General features: G+C 36.9%; 2 protein-coding genes across 3 annotated transcripts in view; both read left to right on the top strand.

Moving 5' to 3' along the window:
* The window catches only part of tnfrsf21 (tumor necrosis factor receptor superfamily, member 21), a 32,208-nt gene extending 28,531 nt beyond the window's left edge, over positions 1 to 3,677 (top strand). The window contains exon 6 of the mRNA XM_060866894.1: positions 410 to 3,677. Coding sequence (XP_060722877.1) covers positions 410 to 639 — 230 coding nt within the window. The 3' untranslated portion in view covers positions 640 to 3,677. The remainder of the gene's footprint in view (positions 1 to 409) is intronic.
* A 2,834-nt stretch (positions 3,678 to 6,511) lies between these two features.
* The window catches only part of LOC132843514 (adhesion G protein-coupled receptor F5-like), a 22,791-nt gene continuing 13,316 nt past the window's right edge, over positions 6,512 to 15,986 (top strand). The window contains exons 1-6 of one of the 2 annotated variants that reach the window (XM_060866891.1): positions 6,512 to 6,700; positions 7,242 to 7,332; positions 9,849 to 9,952; positions 10,666 to 10,714; positions 13,840 to 13,986; positions 14,321 to 14,494. In XM_060866891.1, coding sequence (XP_060722874.1) covers positions 9,851 to 9,952; positions 10,666 to 10,714; positions 13,840 to 13,986; positions 14,321 to 14,494 — 472 coding nt within the window. In that variant the 5' untranslated portion in view covers positions 6,512 to 6,700; positions 7,242 to 7,332; positions 9,849 to 9,850. Of the gene's footprint in view, positions 7,333 to 9,848; positions 9,953 to 10,665; positions 10,715 to 13,839; positions 13,987 to 14,320; positions 14,495 to 15,986 lie in introns of both variants that reach the window. The other variant, XM_060866893.1, reaches the window with a different exon arrangement.

Genomic DNA, 15,986 nt, shown 5'->3' with positions numbered 1-15,986 from the left:
GCATTTTAAAATTAGAACACTGTATAATCTAATGTTTTGACTTATATATTGATCTGTCAAGTGTAGAGAGAAAAACATTGCTGACCCACTTATTACCCAAAAATGATACAGCATCCATGTAGGGAACAAAATGTAGGATTGACCTAAATGTGAAGTTGCTTTGATTATGCTTCCTCCTTGTGGATGCTTTGTGCTCTTACATGCTCTTTTATATTGTGTTCTTTTCAGACAAATTCAGCGTTTTATTTGTTCATGTAGTTATTTCTGAAACATTTATGAACCCAATGCTAAACAATAATCATAATAATCAAACAAATCATTAGATTTATTTATTGCATTTAATAATAATCACCACAACACACTTACTACCACCACAGTCAGTTAATTTCTCCCTTATATTGTCTAACAGAGAAGAAGGACACGGTTTTGAGGCAGGTGCGTCTCGACCCATGCGACCTACAGCCCATTTTTGACGACATGCTGCACATCCTAAACCCAGAGGAGCTGCATGTGATTGAGGAGATTTCTATGGCCGAGGACAAGCTGGACCGTCTGTTTGAGATCGCTGGAGTCAAGAGCCAAGAGGCCAGCCAGACCCTGCTGGACTCTGTGTATAGCCACTTGCCTGATCTACTATGAACCTGTTTTATTCATTGTTTTCTTGCAGAGAGAGCAGACAAACAAACATAGACAACCCACCATGTCCTTCTGGAAAAGTAACACAAAGGTCTCCAAGCATATTAAAAGCCATTGCTTGCCAAATGTAGCCTTCACACATTGTTCTCTTTATAGTTTGGAGCTTCTTGTTTGTTTCATTGTTTGATTATAGTCATACTGTACATTCATGATGCTGTAACATACTAGCATACTAGCATACTCTCAACAATGTCTAAAAACTAATGCACAATAATGTAGTAATGTAGCTGAAACGTTAGTTTGGTGATTTGCAAGCTCTATCCTAGATCCTACGGCATTTTGCCAAAATGTTTTTAACAAAAACAGTCATAACAAGCAAAGCCTTTTTTGTTTGTTTTTTTGCTATGCATATATTATGAACAGTGCTATTTGTGTAACACGCATTTCCAATGTGAATTTATGGGCATTGAACAGCAACACTACTGGCTGCCATTTTACAGTCATGACTAAAGATATGCATTTAGTACTCTACTTGAATTAGTCTGTCAACAGGTGGAAATAAACAACAAACATGTTCAATATTATTGTTTAAATACCAGCTAGGAATAGAAGAAGCAACACTTACTTGGTTTACTTGGGTTCGAAATCAAGAGCCAAGAGGTCATTTAAGGCCCTGCATGGTGATGCGTACAGCCACAGGCTATAGACGTGTTTAATGGCTACTTACATTTAATTAGAATGGACATTTAAAGGCGAAAAAATGAATGTACACATACCCAGTTCCTGAAAAACAGCCATGTTGTCTAGTAGTATCTAGTATCCTGTACATGCAAGCTGGGGTAGCTATAATAACACTTGTGAACTGTTTACCTTGACACCTTGTCTTTACCATCTGTACCATATGTTACAGCATCTTACACACGTCATCACAATGTCAACAGCATCCATTGGTAAAATCTTCTGACAAAATGTCTTTATTCTGACTGCATTTATTGAACGCTGCTGTTGTAGCATTCGTATAATGATTACTAAGTTTGATTTCAAAGGGCATTTCGAAGCAACACTACTGGGTGCGACATCATTCATGATTGAAGATGTGGATTAATATTCTGCTTGAACTGATCTGTTGATATGTAAGAGCACTTGTCCAAGAAATATACAACAAACACACTTAAATTGAGACCCAGTTCAAAATGGCAGAAGCAACACTAGGACTTAACAGTTTACGCAAGGAGGAAAAATACACCAATAGAAAGTACATACAGTATGTGTTCCTAAAGCTTCCATACATGGTGGAGATTAACACATTGTTATTTAAAAAACATCCTTAATTTAATTCAGTTTTATTGTATAGCCATTTTACAAGTGGACAGTGTCACAAAAATATATAAATTCAAGAAATTAATTGTAAACATGATGTGTGTGTGATGCTTGTTATGTTTCTTGTTAAAGTCTATCATATATATACTCTATGTGAACAAAAGTATTGGGACACGCATCTTAGTTATTGAATTCAGTTGTATAAAATCAATTCAAGCATCTAGCCAAATGGAAAAGAAAGATTCGTTCTGAAGAGCCCAGGAAATAAAAGCGTAGTACTCTGATAGGATGCCACCTTTACTGTAAGTCAGTTTCTGAACTTTCCCTCCTGCTATATATTCCATGGTCAACTGTAAGTGGTATTTCTGGAAAGTGGAAACACCAGCAACTCAGTCACAAAGCTGTGCTGAGGCACATGGTGTGTAAAAGTCACCAAAAATCTGCTGATTCCATAGCGGATGGGTTTCAAATTTCCATTGGCATTTATTTCAGCACAAAAACTGTGACAGTCGCTTCAAGAATTCGGTTTCCATGGTTAAGCAGCCGAATGCAAGCCTTACATCAACAAACGTTGAATGGAGTTCTGAAAAATACGCTGCCACTGGACTCTGGAGCAGTAGAAGTGTGTTCTGTGGAGTGTTAAACCACACTTCTCTGTTTGGCAGTCTGATTCAACCTAATAGGTTTGACGGATGGAAGGAGAATGTTACCGCCCTGACTGCATTGTGCCAACTTTTGGTGGAGGATGGATAAAGTTATGGGATTGTGAGGAGTTTGGATTAAGCCCCCTCACTTTCAGTGACTAGAAATGTTAATGTTTTAGCACACGAAGAGATTTTGGACAATGCTATGCTTTGAACTTTGTGGGAACAGTTTGGGGAAAGCTTTTTTCTATTCCAGTATGACTGTGTCCCAGTGCACCATGCAAAGGTCAATGATAGATGAATTTAGTCATCAAACAACTTTCGGACGAAAAGAAATCGCAAGGCTCGCATTCTCATCCGTGCTCAACCTCACATATTGCTCTACTGGATAAATGGGCTAAAATCCCCACGGAAACACTCCAAAATCGTGTGGAAAGCCTGCTCAGATGAGTGGAAGCTGTTATAGACCAACGGCATCTATTATATTTCTAATGAAATGTCATTAAATTCCCTGGTGTAATGGTCAGGTGTCCCAACTTTTGTGTCTGTGTATATATGCACACACATATGCAGTACTGCATGTGTGTGTGTGTGTTTGAAAAATCTTGGATTACATTTTGCTAATATATGTCGATTTCCCCTATGTATGGAGAATTTTGGGATTAGTTTTGTTTCATGATTCATATTACAGATAATGATATGTGGTATACGGAACATATCTAGTCAGCTAGATGTAACTATGTAGTGAGATGTTGAACTTCAGATTGGCATTCTGTCAGATTGGCATTCGTACTGTACCTCCTCCCTCTTGACAACATGGTGCACAGGGTTACTTGACCTTTGACTGTCAAGGCAAAAGAAAAGTGCGTACTGGCAGCTTTGACGATTTCTGCTAGATTGATTCAATCAACAGACTGAAGCTCAAGCTTAAAATCAAATGGTCTCAAAAGTGTGAAGCTAATGTATGAACATTATAACCGGGTCACAGATTTAAAACTTAAACATGTAACCAATATATTTACAGTTATGTAAGAGATTGATGACTGACCAATTAAAATGAAAGCTTTTGTAACAGTATTGTATTCTACTGTGTCCTCCCTGTGTCAAACTAAATGCTAAGAGCTTTTAACTGAGGCAGAAGCTACTATGTTTTTACAGCTCTCTTGTTCTTATTCTGCACTTCGGCCTATTCCATAAGACACTTAATAAAAAACTTAATGCAAACATCACTTTCTCGTGAGATGCAAAACACCTGCATCCTCAATTTCAATCCTTACGGCTTTAGGTCCATTATACAGCAAATATAAAGAAACCTTCTGACGCTTTATTACCCTCATTTATTATGTGGCACATCTGATTATATACAACCCCCCACCACCACTACCACCCACACACACAGACATTTATTTATATATATATATATATATATATACAGTTGTGCTCAAACGTTTTTCAGACCCTGATTGAAATTGTTAATCATTGCCATTCATTTGGAAAATAGGACACATGTATTCTGATGACGTCACATGCTTGTCTCCACTTACCTCCAAATGTTTTGGCACCCTAGCTTTCTGTCTACTTGCTTCCAAAAGTAACACTGACCTCCAAAAAGCACCGGCCTTTGCGAATACTTGCATTGTCAAAGCCAACATCAAAGTTTGTCGCAACAAACTTTACAAATCTAGTTGTATTTGGTGTCTGTGCATAAATAATTAGTGAGATTCTCAGCTCATGAGGTGATGCACTGACTTTTCTGGATACTGCACCATGGAGAAGACAAAAGAACTGCCAATGGACCTCCGCAATAAGATAGTTGATCAATATAAAGCAGTAAAAGGATATAAAAGATATCTAAATACTTGAAAATACCTGTCAGTACTGTTCAAACTCTGATAAAGAGGTGGAAAATAGGTGGTGGAAAAGGTGGTTTTCTTGATACTAAGCCACTACTGCCAGAAGAATTGTTCAGGACACAAAGATAAACCCACAAACAACTTCAAGAGAAATACAGGCTGCTCTGCAAAAAAAGTGGTGTTGTTGTTTCAAGCAGAACAAAAAGGAGGTACATGTACACAAATGGCCCGCATGGACGAGTTGCCAGAAGAAAGCTGTTACTGCGCCCATGCCACAGAATGGCCCACCTTCAGTACACCACACAGCACTTAGACAAGCCTCACAGCTTCTGGAGCAGAGTCATTTGGAGTGATGAGACTAAAATTTAACTTTATAGTCACAGACATAAAGGCTATGTTTGGAGAAGAGAGAACAATAAATAGTACACCATCCCCACTGTAAAGCATGGTGGTGGATCTCTTATGTTTTGGGGCTTTATATATATTTATATATATACTGTATATAGCTGTCGCAGTACACAGTGAAATGAGACGACGTTTCTCCAGGACCAGATCAGAAAATACTGGCAGACAATTTGTATTCTACAGCAGGAAAGCTGTGCATGGGACACTCTTGGATGTTCCAACAGGACAATAAACAAAAGAACAAGGAAAGGTTGCTGTAGCTTCCAATGGCTACAGCAGAAAAAGGAGAAGGTTCTGCTGGAGTGATCATCACAGTCTCCTGACCTCAATATCATTGAGCCGTTTTGGGGAGATCCCAAAAGGACAGTTTGTCCAAGAAAACCAAAACATTTACAGGACCTGGAGGCATTTTGTCTAAGAAAAATGTGCCGCGATACCACCTGAGAGAATTAAGGACCTTAATTTTTATTTTTTAGAGAGAGAAATAATAATCACTAATCTATGTATAATTCAACCACAATCTTAATCTCCAAGAGAAAAGCATAAATTAGATGATTAAAACTGTTTAAGTTATGACACCATATGATCCATCTGTGACTCGTCAACATCTGTAGCATGGCAATATTGTAATGTTCTACATAACTTGTAGATCTAAAGGTGCACTCAAATGTTTTGTATATGAGGAAAACCCCCACAACTAAGCCATTAGATAACTAGATTTGTAAAGTTTGTCGCGACAAACTTTGATGTTGGCTTTGACGAGGTAAGTATTCGCAAAAGCCGGTGCTTTTTGGAGGCGAGTGGACATAAGGTTCAGTGTTACTTTTGGAGGCAAGTGGACAGGAAGATAGGGTGCCAAAACATTTGGAGGCAAGTGGAGGCGAGCATGTGACGTCATCCAAATACTCCTGAGGAAGTTCCTCTCATTGTGCTGAGTGTTTTGATATGTCACATGCCCATGTTGTGCAAATTTTTTTATTTTCACGTGACATCATGTGACATCATCAGAATACACGTGAGGAAGTTCCCCTCATTGTTCTGAGTGTTTTGATATGTCACATGTCCATGTTGTAAAAGGTTTTTTGATACTTCATATTTTGGGGGCGGGGCTGTGGCACAACCGGAAGGCCAGTCGGTACACCAATGTAAAAGTTTGTTCAGAGTATCACCCTAAAGGAGCTGGTCGAGTTTGGTGTAGATAGTTCAAAAGCTTGCCGAGTTATAAACCTCCAAAGTTTATAATGGGAGTCTATGGGAAAAAAGGCCACTTTGAGACCCGGTACCGGAAGTACCGGTACTCGGATCGCTTAGAAAAGTCATAGCAACAAACTTCAGACCAGCGTCTACAACATATCCGAATTTGGTGCATGTGGCTCAAAAGCTCTAGGCCGCATTAAATTTTATAAGTTTTTGTCTAAGCTGAAATAGGAAAACAGAATGTTGGCTTCTACAAAGCGACTGTGAGAATAATTGTATAAAGCTTTAAAAGTATAAAGCTTATCTTTTCTGATAATGTTGCAGACTGTCTGTAATGAGCACATTGTTCTTTCTCTCTCACACACACACATACCAACACACACACCCACTACACCCTCCCCCTTCTTGAACGACTATATATTCCTGCTTTTCCTAATAAACTTTGGAACTTCTCTTTGAAAGACTGACGCGTGTGTGTTTCATTGAGACTTCCCCAAGGCCTTGTGGAGAACAGAAATCGAGCAGAGGAACGAGAGGCTGAATTTAAGGTTATCCTGCCCAGGCGGCAGATGAAAGAGGGTTACCCTGTCCAGGCGACAGATGAGAAATTCCTTACAGCGACATAATAAGGCTTTTTAAATAAAGGTCTAGTTGTGCTTTCTGCTTTATTATGGACATGTATTGTGGGCTGATGCCCAGCAGGAGACTCACAATACTCTACCTTACTCTCTAAGACTTCTTGCAGCAGTTTAAAAAATTGTTTATACTGAAAAATGTCCTGTAAGTCGATTTTAAACCAGTGTACTGCTAGAAAGGGATAAAGCTGTTTTCAGTTAAGTGTTGTTCATAAAAGCCTTCGGTATGAACTGGTATTTCTCTGTCACGACTATATAGTTCATTGCTGTTTGTGAAATATTAGTTAGTATTTGAGTGAAGCGGTGGTGGTGTTAGAACTCTTAAGGTCTGTAAAATAGAATTAAAATAGACTGCATCGAAATACGGAAGAAATTTAACACGACATGTTTTTTTTATTATAAAAAAAAATATATTTTCATATTTTACATGTTTATTATATCAAATTTTAAATATTTTATTTGTAATATATTAAAAACCTGATGGCGAGACTTGATAACTAGTAAGGTGTATTATTTTGTTCCAGGAAGTTTTGTATTTGTTGTGTATGCAGGTCATCTGAACTGAGGAAAGGAGTCACAACTCCAACCAGTAGCTGGAGGATTAGTGTGTATGCTGTGGTTGGCCTGGTTGTTGAAGTCAAGGTAAAAGTAATGAATATTTTTCTTAACAAAATGTAGGGAATAGCTGTATGTTTTTCATTTGGGCAATGAATAAAAATGTTACGTTTTCTATTGAACATCTATTGGTTGTAACAATAAATCTTCAGTAATATCTTGAATATAATCTTCAATTAATTAACAAAAACATTTTCATGGTGAACGCACACTTCTGTCTAACTCAGCACTAGGCAAGCTGTTCATATGAGAAACATATAGAGTCTGAGAGAGACTCCCTGTTAAAAAAAATAAATAAATAAAGATTTATTTTATGCTTTTTTTTATTCCCATGATTAAGAAGCATATCAGCAGATCAAGCAGAACTACTAACTAACTACAACTTTAGAAGCATATCATTAGAGAACTACTCACTGAAACATAGAATTTAAAGTCAATCAGGGAATTTTCTTCAAAATCTTCATTAACATCTTTGGTATTTATCTGTAGGGATTTTAAACATCGTGCTAATACTTTTTTTTAAGTAGGAAATTTTTAAGCAGATAATATATGATTATATGATTTAATCAACAATATGTGCTCCAAGTACAGTATGTGGTGAATTTATAAGATGTAAGACATTATTTATTTATTGTTTTCTTTTTAATTTAGTGATTTATTTAAAAAAAAAAAATTCTTAATTATTTTATTCATTTTAAAAATGATTGCCCTTATTATTTTGCTTTATATGCAAAAAGAAAACATTATGCGTTTAAATTATTAGACGTATAAAAAGGTATTATAAGAGGTATTATTACTGTTAAGTTTTGTTTTTATACTGAAATCTTGAGTATCAGTCGATGCCGAGACCCATACAGTGCTGTTTTCTTTTAGAAGTACTAAGCTTTATGTTTAAAAACTTTGCACTTTTTACATATTTATTCCAGTTATGAGGTTTTACATACAGTATACATCATATCTGCCATTAAACAGATTATATTTATATATTTGTGTTTTAAATTTTATATATATTTGTGTTACCAAATTTATCTTTAAGCTACATTTTCAAGCATACACTAGGTGACACTGGAAAAATAAGGTGTGATCGTTTCCTAGTAGTAGAAAATAAACAGACCAGAACAAACAAACAAAAAAAAAAGAATGTAAATTATAGATTTAAATCTATTTTAATCTTTTTTTAATCTTTATTTTTTTTTCAGATTTTATGATAAAGCATGTATAACATTTATTTATTTATTTACCTTAAAGTGTAGTAATGATCTCAAAAGACTCAAATGATCAGAACTAAACAGTGTCATGATTATGTCACTGTTTCCACTGTTTACTCTCACAACCACTATGTGGAACTGAGCTATATTAAAGTAGGCTTTAAATCTGCCCACTGAACACACTCACGTCTTACTGAACATCCCTGAAAAGCTTGTTTGTGTATCTATGTATAAGCAATGAATTTCTCATAATGTTGATAATTATTAGTTTGGTAATACAGTATATATTTTTTTACCATGACACTAAAAAGTGTGTGTGGTATTTTATACATTACAATAACAATAAATAAATGATATTCGAATGATATTAGTCTTTCTCTGCAGTTTGTGTACAGAGTGTCATCCTGAGACCAGAGTTTTGTAAAAATTAGAGGCAACTATACAAAATAATATAAATTCCTTAAAAAAATTAAAAATAAAAATAAAAAATAAAAAAAAAATCTTAAATTAAGGTTTCATCTATTCATTGTATACATCATGTTTTTTTCTTTATATCTTTAAAATTGTATATAACTAAAAAAGAATAATTGTTTTGCAAACCGAGTGTTAAATATTCAGGACAACTGCTCCAAAATCTAATGTTTCCTACAGGTACGGTTACATATATTTTTTCATATTATTTAATTTATTTATTTATTATTTTTTATAATTTTATTATTTATTTAAATATTATATTTCATTTTATTGTATTCATTTCAAAGCATCTCTATTTAATAACATTTTCAAAAGGGGTGTTTAAATGTTAAAGATTAGGGTTAGCAATAACTTCAGATGTGAATAAATCCTGTTCAGCCTAAATGTTTAGTAAATATGACACTATTTTCCTCAGAAAGAAATTTTGAAGTTTTATTACACCAGTGACCTCTCCAGTGTACTCCTCTACTCTACGGACACACTGTAAAGTGTAAATTAGATCAGAGGATAATTATTCAAGTTGAGTGTTGACCGAGTGTTAAGTATCGATACATACTGAACATTTAAAAAAGCTCACATACAGTAATTAGGACACATTATACAGTGTATGTTGTATATAAGAGTACACTGGCCAACCTACTGAATTTTGGAGGAGATACTGAAGCACAGACAGGCGTAATAAAACTGGCCAGAGGATTTAAAATGTTAAGAACTGTCACAGCAGGTTATGACATGCTAATGAAACACATTAAATTGCTTTTATGAATGTCAGACTGGTTAGCTCTGGTTGTGTTTTTACATCCGTGTGCGGTATCAATGCAGCATGTTGATTTTCTTACTTTTTCTCTTGTTACCATACAGAAATGAAGTCAAACTACTTTCTGACATTCACAGCCATCCTGCTAATGAAAGCGTGTGTTGTGGAAACACTAGGATTCCTTGAAACATCATCCTACACTGCTGAGGTAAGCTTTACAGTATACAAGAGTTACTATTTCTGTAAAGCATAACTTTTATTGACAAGGACACAGAGAGTAGGGGTTCAGATATTGATATATGTGTCATGATAGAAATGTTTAGAAACCGAGATTAGTAATAAAATGTTTTTAGGGTAATATTTTGATATTTTTTTGTGTCTGTGGCAGACGTTCGTGTGTTGTGGTGTTTTTCTGCCGGTCATTGCTTTTGTTATTGTTTGGTCATGCAGTAAGATTAATGATTGTGGATGTTTTTAAGAAAGCTTATCCATTTTAAATGGTGGTTTTAACACAACTGTATCAAAACTGACCCAGACTTACACTCAAGGACTTTAAACTCCATACAGTGATTTTTGCTGCCTGAAAACTGCCATAATATTACCTGAATATTACAGTTTTAGTTATTCATATCTAATGTCTCAGTTTTGGTGAAGCTGTAATCATTACAAAAGAAATACTCTGTAAGTAAACTGCAATATTTACTAAAATTAATTATTGTGCTATTTATCATGATTTGATTCTCAAACTGAATCAAATGAATTGAGCTCTCTTTTTTTTTTCTTCGTTTTTCTGCTATTTTTTGTTTCACAGATTTGTCGTTGATTCATTAATGGTGATTTATTTATGTACATTGAGCTGGCACATTTGCTGTGGTAAAAAGAGCCTTTTTATAATTAAATGTTGATTTTTTTTTTTTACAGCTTAAATCTAAAGATGGGCAACTCAATCATTTAAGACAAAAACGAGCATGTAAGCAAGATAATCTATTTTTTTCTTTATGAATTATTATTATTATTATTATTATTATTATTATTATTATTATTATTATTATTATACTATCAAATAATAAGTCTAATACTCTATAAAGTTACATCAGTATCAATGATTTAATCTGAAAAATGACATCTAACTGATATTTCATCCACCGCAAGCATCACAACAATATAGCAGCATTTGCACACAATTTCTTTTAAACAAGGTCACATAATGATGCATGATGCAGCATTCACCGCAAACATTGTTCCTTTACCAGTTATTCCCTTTTTCCTCCTTGCCTGACCTGATGAGTGTCTGTGTGTGTGTGTGTGTGTGTGTGTGTGTGTGTGTGTGTGTGCGCACTTTTGTGAAAAGAACTTCTCTGCGATCTTCCTTCCATTTTAGGCAAAATACTGTATTTGTGGCAATTAATCATTAATATAATTAATATATTTTCATTACAAATTTTGTCCTTACTAGTTTGCTTTTATTTTGAAAAACTATGCACATGTGTATGTATATGTACTAGCTACTATAATACTATAAAGAAACTTAATGGCTTCAGTACAGAACAGTACAGTCGTCTTGGGGAGTTGAAGCTTTCTTCTTATATAACTGCTTTATGCTGATTCATGATTCCTCCTTAGGCCTGTTACACACTGTACACAAAGTCCTGTTACACACTGTACACAAAGGCCTGTTACACGCTGTACACAAAGGCCTGTTACACACTGTACACAAAGTCCTGTTACACACTGTACACAAAGGCCTGTTACACACTGTACACAAAGTCCTGTTACACACTGTACACAAAGGCCTGTTACACACTGTACACAAAGTCCTGTTACACACTGTACACAAAGGCCTGTTACACACTGTACACAAAGGCCTGTTACACACTGTACACAAAGGCCTGTTACACACTGTACACAAAGGCCTGTTACACACTTTACACAAAGGCCTGTTACACACTGTACACAAAGGCCTGTTACACACTGTACACAAAGTCCTGTTACACACTGTACACAAAGTCCTGTTACACACTGTACACAAAGGCCTGTTACACACTGTACACAAAGGCCTGTTACACACTGTACACAAAGGCCTGTTACACACTTTACACAAAGGCCTGTTACACACTGTACACAAAGTCCTGTTACACACTGTACACAAAGTCCTGTTACACACTGTACACAAAGGCCTGTTACACACTGTACACAAAGTCCTGTTACACACTGTACACAAAGGCCTGTTACACACTGTACACAAAGGCCTGTTACACACTTTACACAAAGGCCTGTTACACACTTTACACAAAGGCCTGTTACACACTGTACACAAAGTCCTGTTACACACTGTACACAAAGGCCTGTTACACACTGTACACAAAGTCCTGTTACACACTGTACACAAAGTCCTGTTACACACTTTACACAAAGGCCTGTTACACACTTTACACAAAGGCCTGTTACACACTGTACACAAAGGCCTGTTACACACTGTACACAAAGGCCTGTTACACACTTTACACAAAGTCCTGTTACACACTTTACACAAAGGCCTGTTACACACTGTACACAAAGTCCTGTTACACACTTTACACAAAGTCTTGTTACACACTGTACTCAACTGCACAAATCCTGATGAAAGTGTAAACAAATCCACCAGGGGGCAGCAGAGTAAAGAGGGCGGTGGAATTTTGTACATTCTCAATCCTTACAGAAAGACAAAAAAAATGACAATGCTTTGTGCAACCCATAAACATATTTAGAAGATATTAAAAGAAGATATTTTAAGACTTCTGCCAATGACTCTCCATGCATGTGTACAGTTAAGATAAATAGGTACAGAGAGTAGAATATGTCAGGATTACTGGTATCTGGAGAAAAAACTTTTTTTGTACATCTGACACAACCAAAAAAAAAAAAAAAAATGAAAAAAATTGCTTATGTGGCCTGACCCAGTGTCCCACCTACAGCGTTATTGGATTGGTAAAAATGTGGAACATGAATCTAATCTTCATGCGTTTGTAAGAAACGCAGGCATGAAGCAGCTCCTGTATTTGCTTTCAAAGTGAGAGGAAAAGCAAGAACATGTGAAGGTTGAACAAGACTCGGCATCATATCATTTTCTTATTGAACCCGCACCTTGTGATGACGCCTGTCTGTATACTTTTCACTGATATGATTTAATATCAGTTGTGATTGTCACACACACACACACACACACACACACAAACACACACACACATTGAGCTATTGAGAATAGCTGTTGTGGAATCATGATGCACAGATACATTAACCATCAGAGCAGCACAAGGTCAAGCAGCTTTTAGTGTCCTGTGTAGAATCCCATCAGCTGTGGAAAAAGCTGTGACTGACTCACTGAGAGCTGCGAGCAGTTTAGATGCTGGTGCTGTACAGTACTGCAGTGGATGCAGTGCAAAAGTATGTGTAGGGAAGTGGCATCTACACCGGGGATGGATGCCCAGATGCTGTTCACCAGTTTATATGTTGTTTGTAGTTCTCCTTGGTAGAGCTGGACAAACCACTGGGACTTGTTTTTCTTTGCTTTTCTTTCTTTCCTTCACTTTGTGTTGTGGTAAGAGGCCTTTGTCATTTTCTGGATATTGAGACATTATACTAATGTCCTAGTGCTAATACAGGGTTCATAAAGCCAGAGTTGCATGCATAACTAACATTCAGTATTGAATACTTTAATAAACATTAATAACACATAGGGGTCTTGAGTGGCACAACAGAAAAGCATCCACTCTATGGCCAGAGATATATATATACTGTATATATTCTTTTAATCGCAGTATAAACTAACCAAAGAGGACAAGATAGCACTGGAAGATGGCAAACAGCGCTGTCCTCGTAGAGTGTCACACCATCTTGTGTAGCATGAGCAGCTGCTTTACCTGTTAGGCTTCTCTCTCCCTGGTTTGTTGCTGTCGTATGAAAGAGAAAGCTGATTGGTGGGTTGAAATTGGCTAAGAAATGAGGGGGAGAAAAAGAGGGAAAGAAAACTTTTTTTGTGAATGCAAACTGAATGAAACTATGTGAATATACTTAAAAATGTTAACGTTGTTAATTACGATTTTATTGCCTTCCCAGCTAGTTCATATACACTGGAATATATCGTGGTGGTAGAGATAAATGTTTCTGAAGTGATTTTGATACAGCAGCTCCAAGCAATCGGTCTTGGATCAATCAGTCAGCTAGACAACACCACTAAAATATCTACTGTGAACGTAACAACTGGTAAGTTTAGAATTCACTACTATTTAAAAACAATGCACACAAGGATTTAAGTGAGAAAGCCTAAACAAGAAACATGACAATTACAAATGACACACAAAAAGGCCTGACATTATACAGAGTATGATTTACTTGAAGGTGTGTGTTAAGTAAAGACCATTTAAATAACCCACTGTCTGTGGTATAATGTGGCTTCCTTAAGCAGTTATACTATGTAATTTGTAATAAGGTAAAGTAAGAAAAAAAAAGATCCTGAATTATTTATAATTGTACTAATTTCCATTCATTAAGAAACACTGCATTACCCAAATCTACATTTGTTTTGTCATTTTTGCAGTGTGCCAATTAAACAATACTGGATACCAATGCAGGTGTGAGAATCAGTATTACTGGCCATGTGACAAGTGCATGCAATATGGGCAATGCAACGGCACCACCAAATCCTCATGTTATTGCATCAATGGTGTTCCAAATGATGGGCAGTTCTGCCAGCCACTAACTGGCATCTCAAGTAGGTACAACTTTATATCAATAGAACAGCATGTGCCATAGAGGAGTTTTTGCCTGATCCTATGCTCATTTACTCAAAATGATAACAGTAATGTTATCTTGAAACAAACATGCAATAAAAAAGTGAAAAAATATCTACAGATAAATATATTTCAGTGAAAATATTATCATCATATTAAATGCATGGATTAGTGCAATTGTGACAACTACACTTGCAAACCCCCTGCCCGCCAGAGGGAAGCATCATCCGAAATTAGGGGTTCCAGCAGCACACTTCCGCTTTACTTCCGGATATATAGATACAACTTCCACTCTGCATATCATCGCAAAGTATCACCAGCCTGCTGCATTACCAAGCCTTTGTATTTTTGCAGTTTTGTATTGTCTGTGTATGACCCTGTTTTCCTGTTCTTTGCTTACTATTTTGCCCAATTTGGATTTGTTTGGGGGGGCACGGTGGCTTAGTGGTTAGCACGTTCGCCTCACACCCCCAGGGTTGGGGGTTCGATTCCCGCCTCCACCTTGTGTGTGTGGAGTTTGCATGTTCTCCCTGTGCCTCGGGGGTTTCCTCCGGGTACTCCGGTTTCCTCCCCCGGTCCAAACACATGCATGGTAGGTTGATTGGCATCTCTGGAAAATTGTCCGTAGTGTGTGCTTGCGTGAGTGAATGAGAGTGTGTGTGTGCCCTGTGATGGGTTGGCACTCCGTCCAGGGTGTATCCTACCTTGATGCCCGATGACGTCTGCCCGTGACCCGAGGTAGTTCGGATAAGTGGTAGAAAATGAGTGAGAGTGAGTGAGTGAGTGGATTTGTTTGCCATATGTTTGTATTACTGAACTTTATGCCTTTTTTTTGACCCTGCTCTTGTCTGACATTTTGGATTGTACTGCTTGGCTTTGTTATTAAAATGGAGTTTATCTGCACATGGATCCTGCTTCTCAATCCTTAAAGGATATTTCATGCTTGTTGGAACCACCAGCTCCAGGCTATGGTGGCACAACAAGGCCAAGTTATTGCAGCCTACCATGAAGAGCTGGCTAACCTACAAACCAGCAACACTCATCTTCTACAATCTCTCATGGGTCCCACCATGGTCTGGAGTGATCCAGTAGACATGGCCCTAGCCGAAAAATTTGATGGCACAGCAGAAACCACAAAGTGTGCTTTCCTTCTTACACTTACGCAACCGCGGTCATCTGAGAGTGTCTTATGAATACTTAGTTACTCAGTTACTCTGCGATGTGTTCGAATACACTGTCGGAGGCTGCAACATCTCTGACCAATTACTACAGCTCTGCCAGGGCTCTTTTACTGCTGCAGAATATGTTATAACCTTCCGCACGCTTGCCACCCAGAGCAATTTGAACGATACCATCCTAAAAGTTGTATTTTAAGATGGACTGAACCCCATCTCCAAACCGAGCTAGCCTGCTGCAATGAGAATTTAACCCCAGTATATACATCGACAATCAACAGCCTTATGCATAAGATTC

Source organism: Tachysurus vachellii, chromosome 3, assembly GCF_030014155.1.
Source record: "Tachysurus vachellii isolate PV-2020 chromosome 3, HZAU_Pvac_v1, whole genome shotgun sequence".
NCBI lineage: Eukaryota > Metazoa > Chordata > Actinopteri > Siluriformes > Bagridae > Tachysurus > Tachysurus vachellii.
The sequence above is the reverse complement of the archived record's forward strand: the minus strand, read 5'-3'. Positions and strand labels throughout refer to the sequence as shown.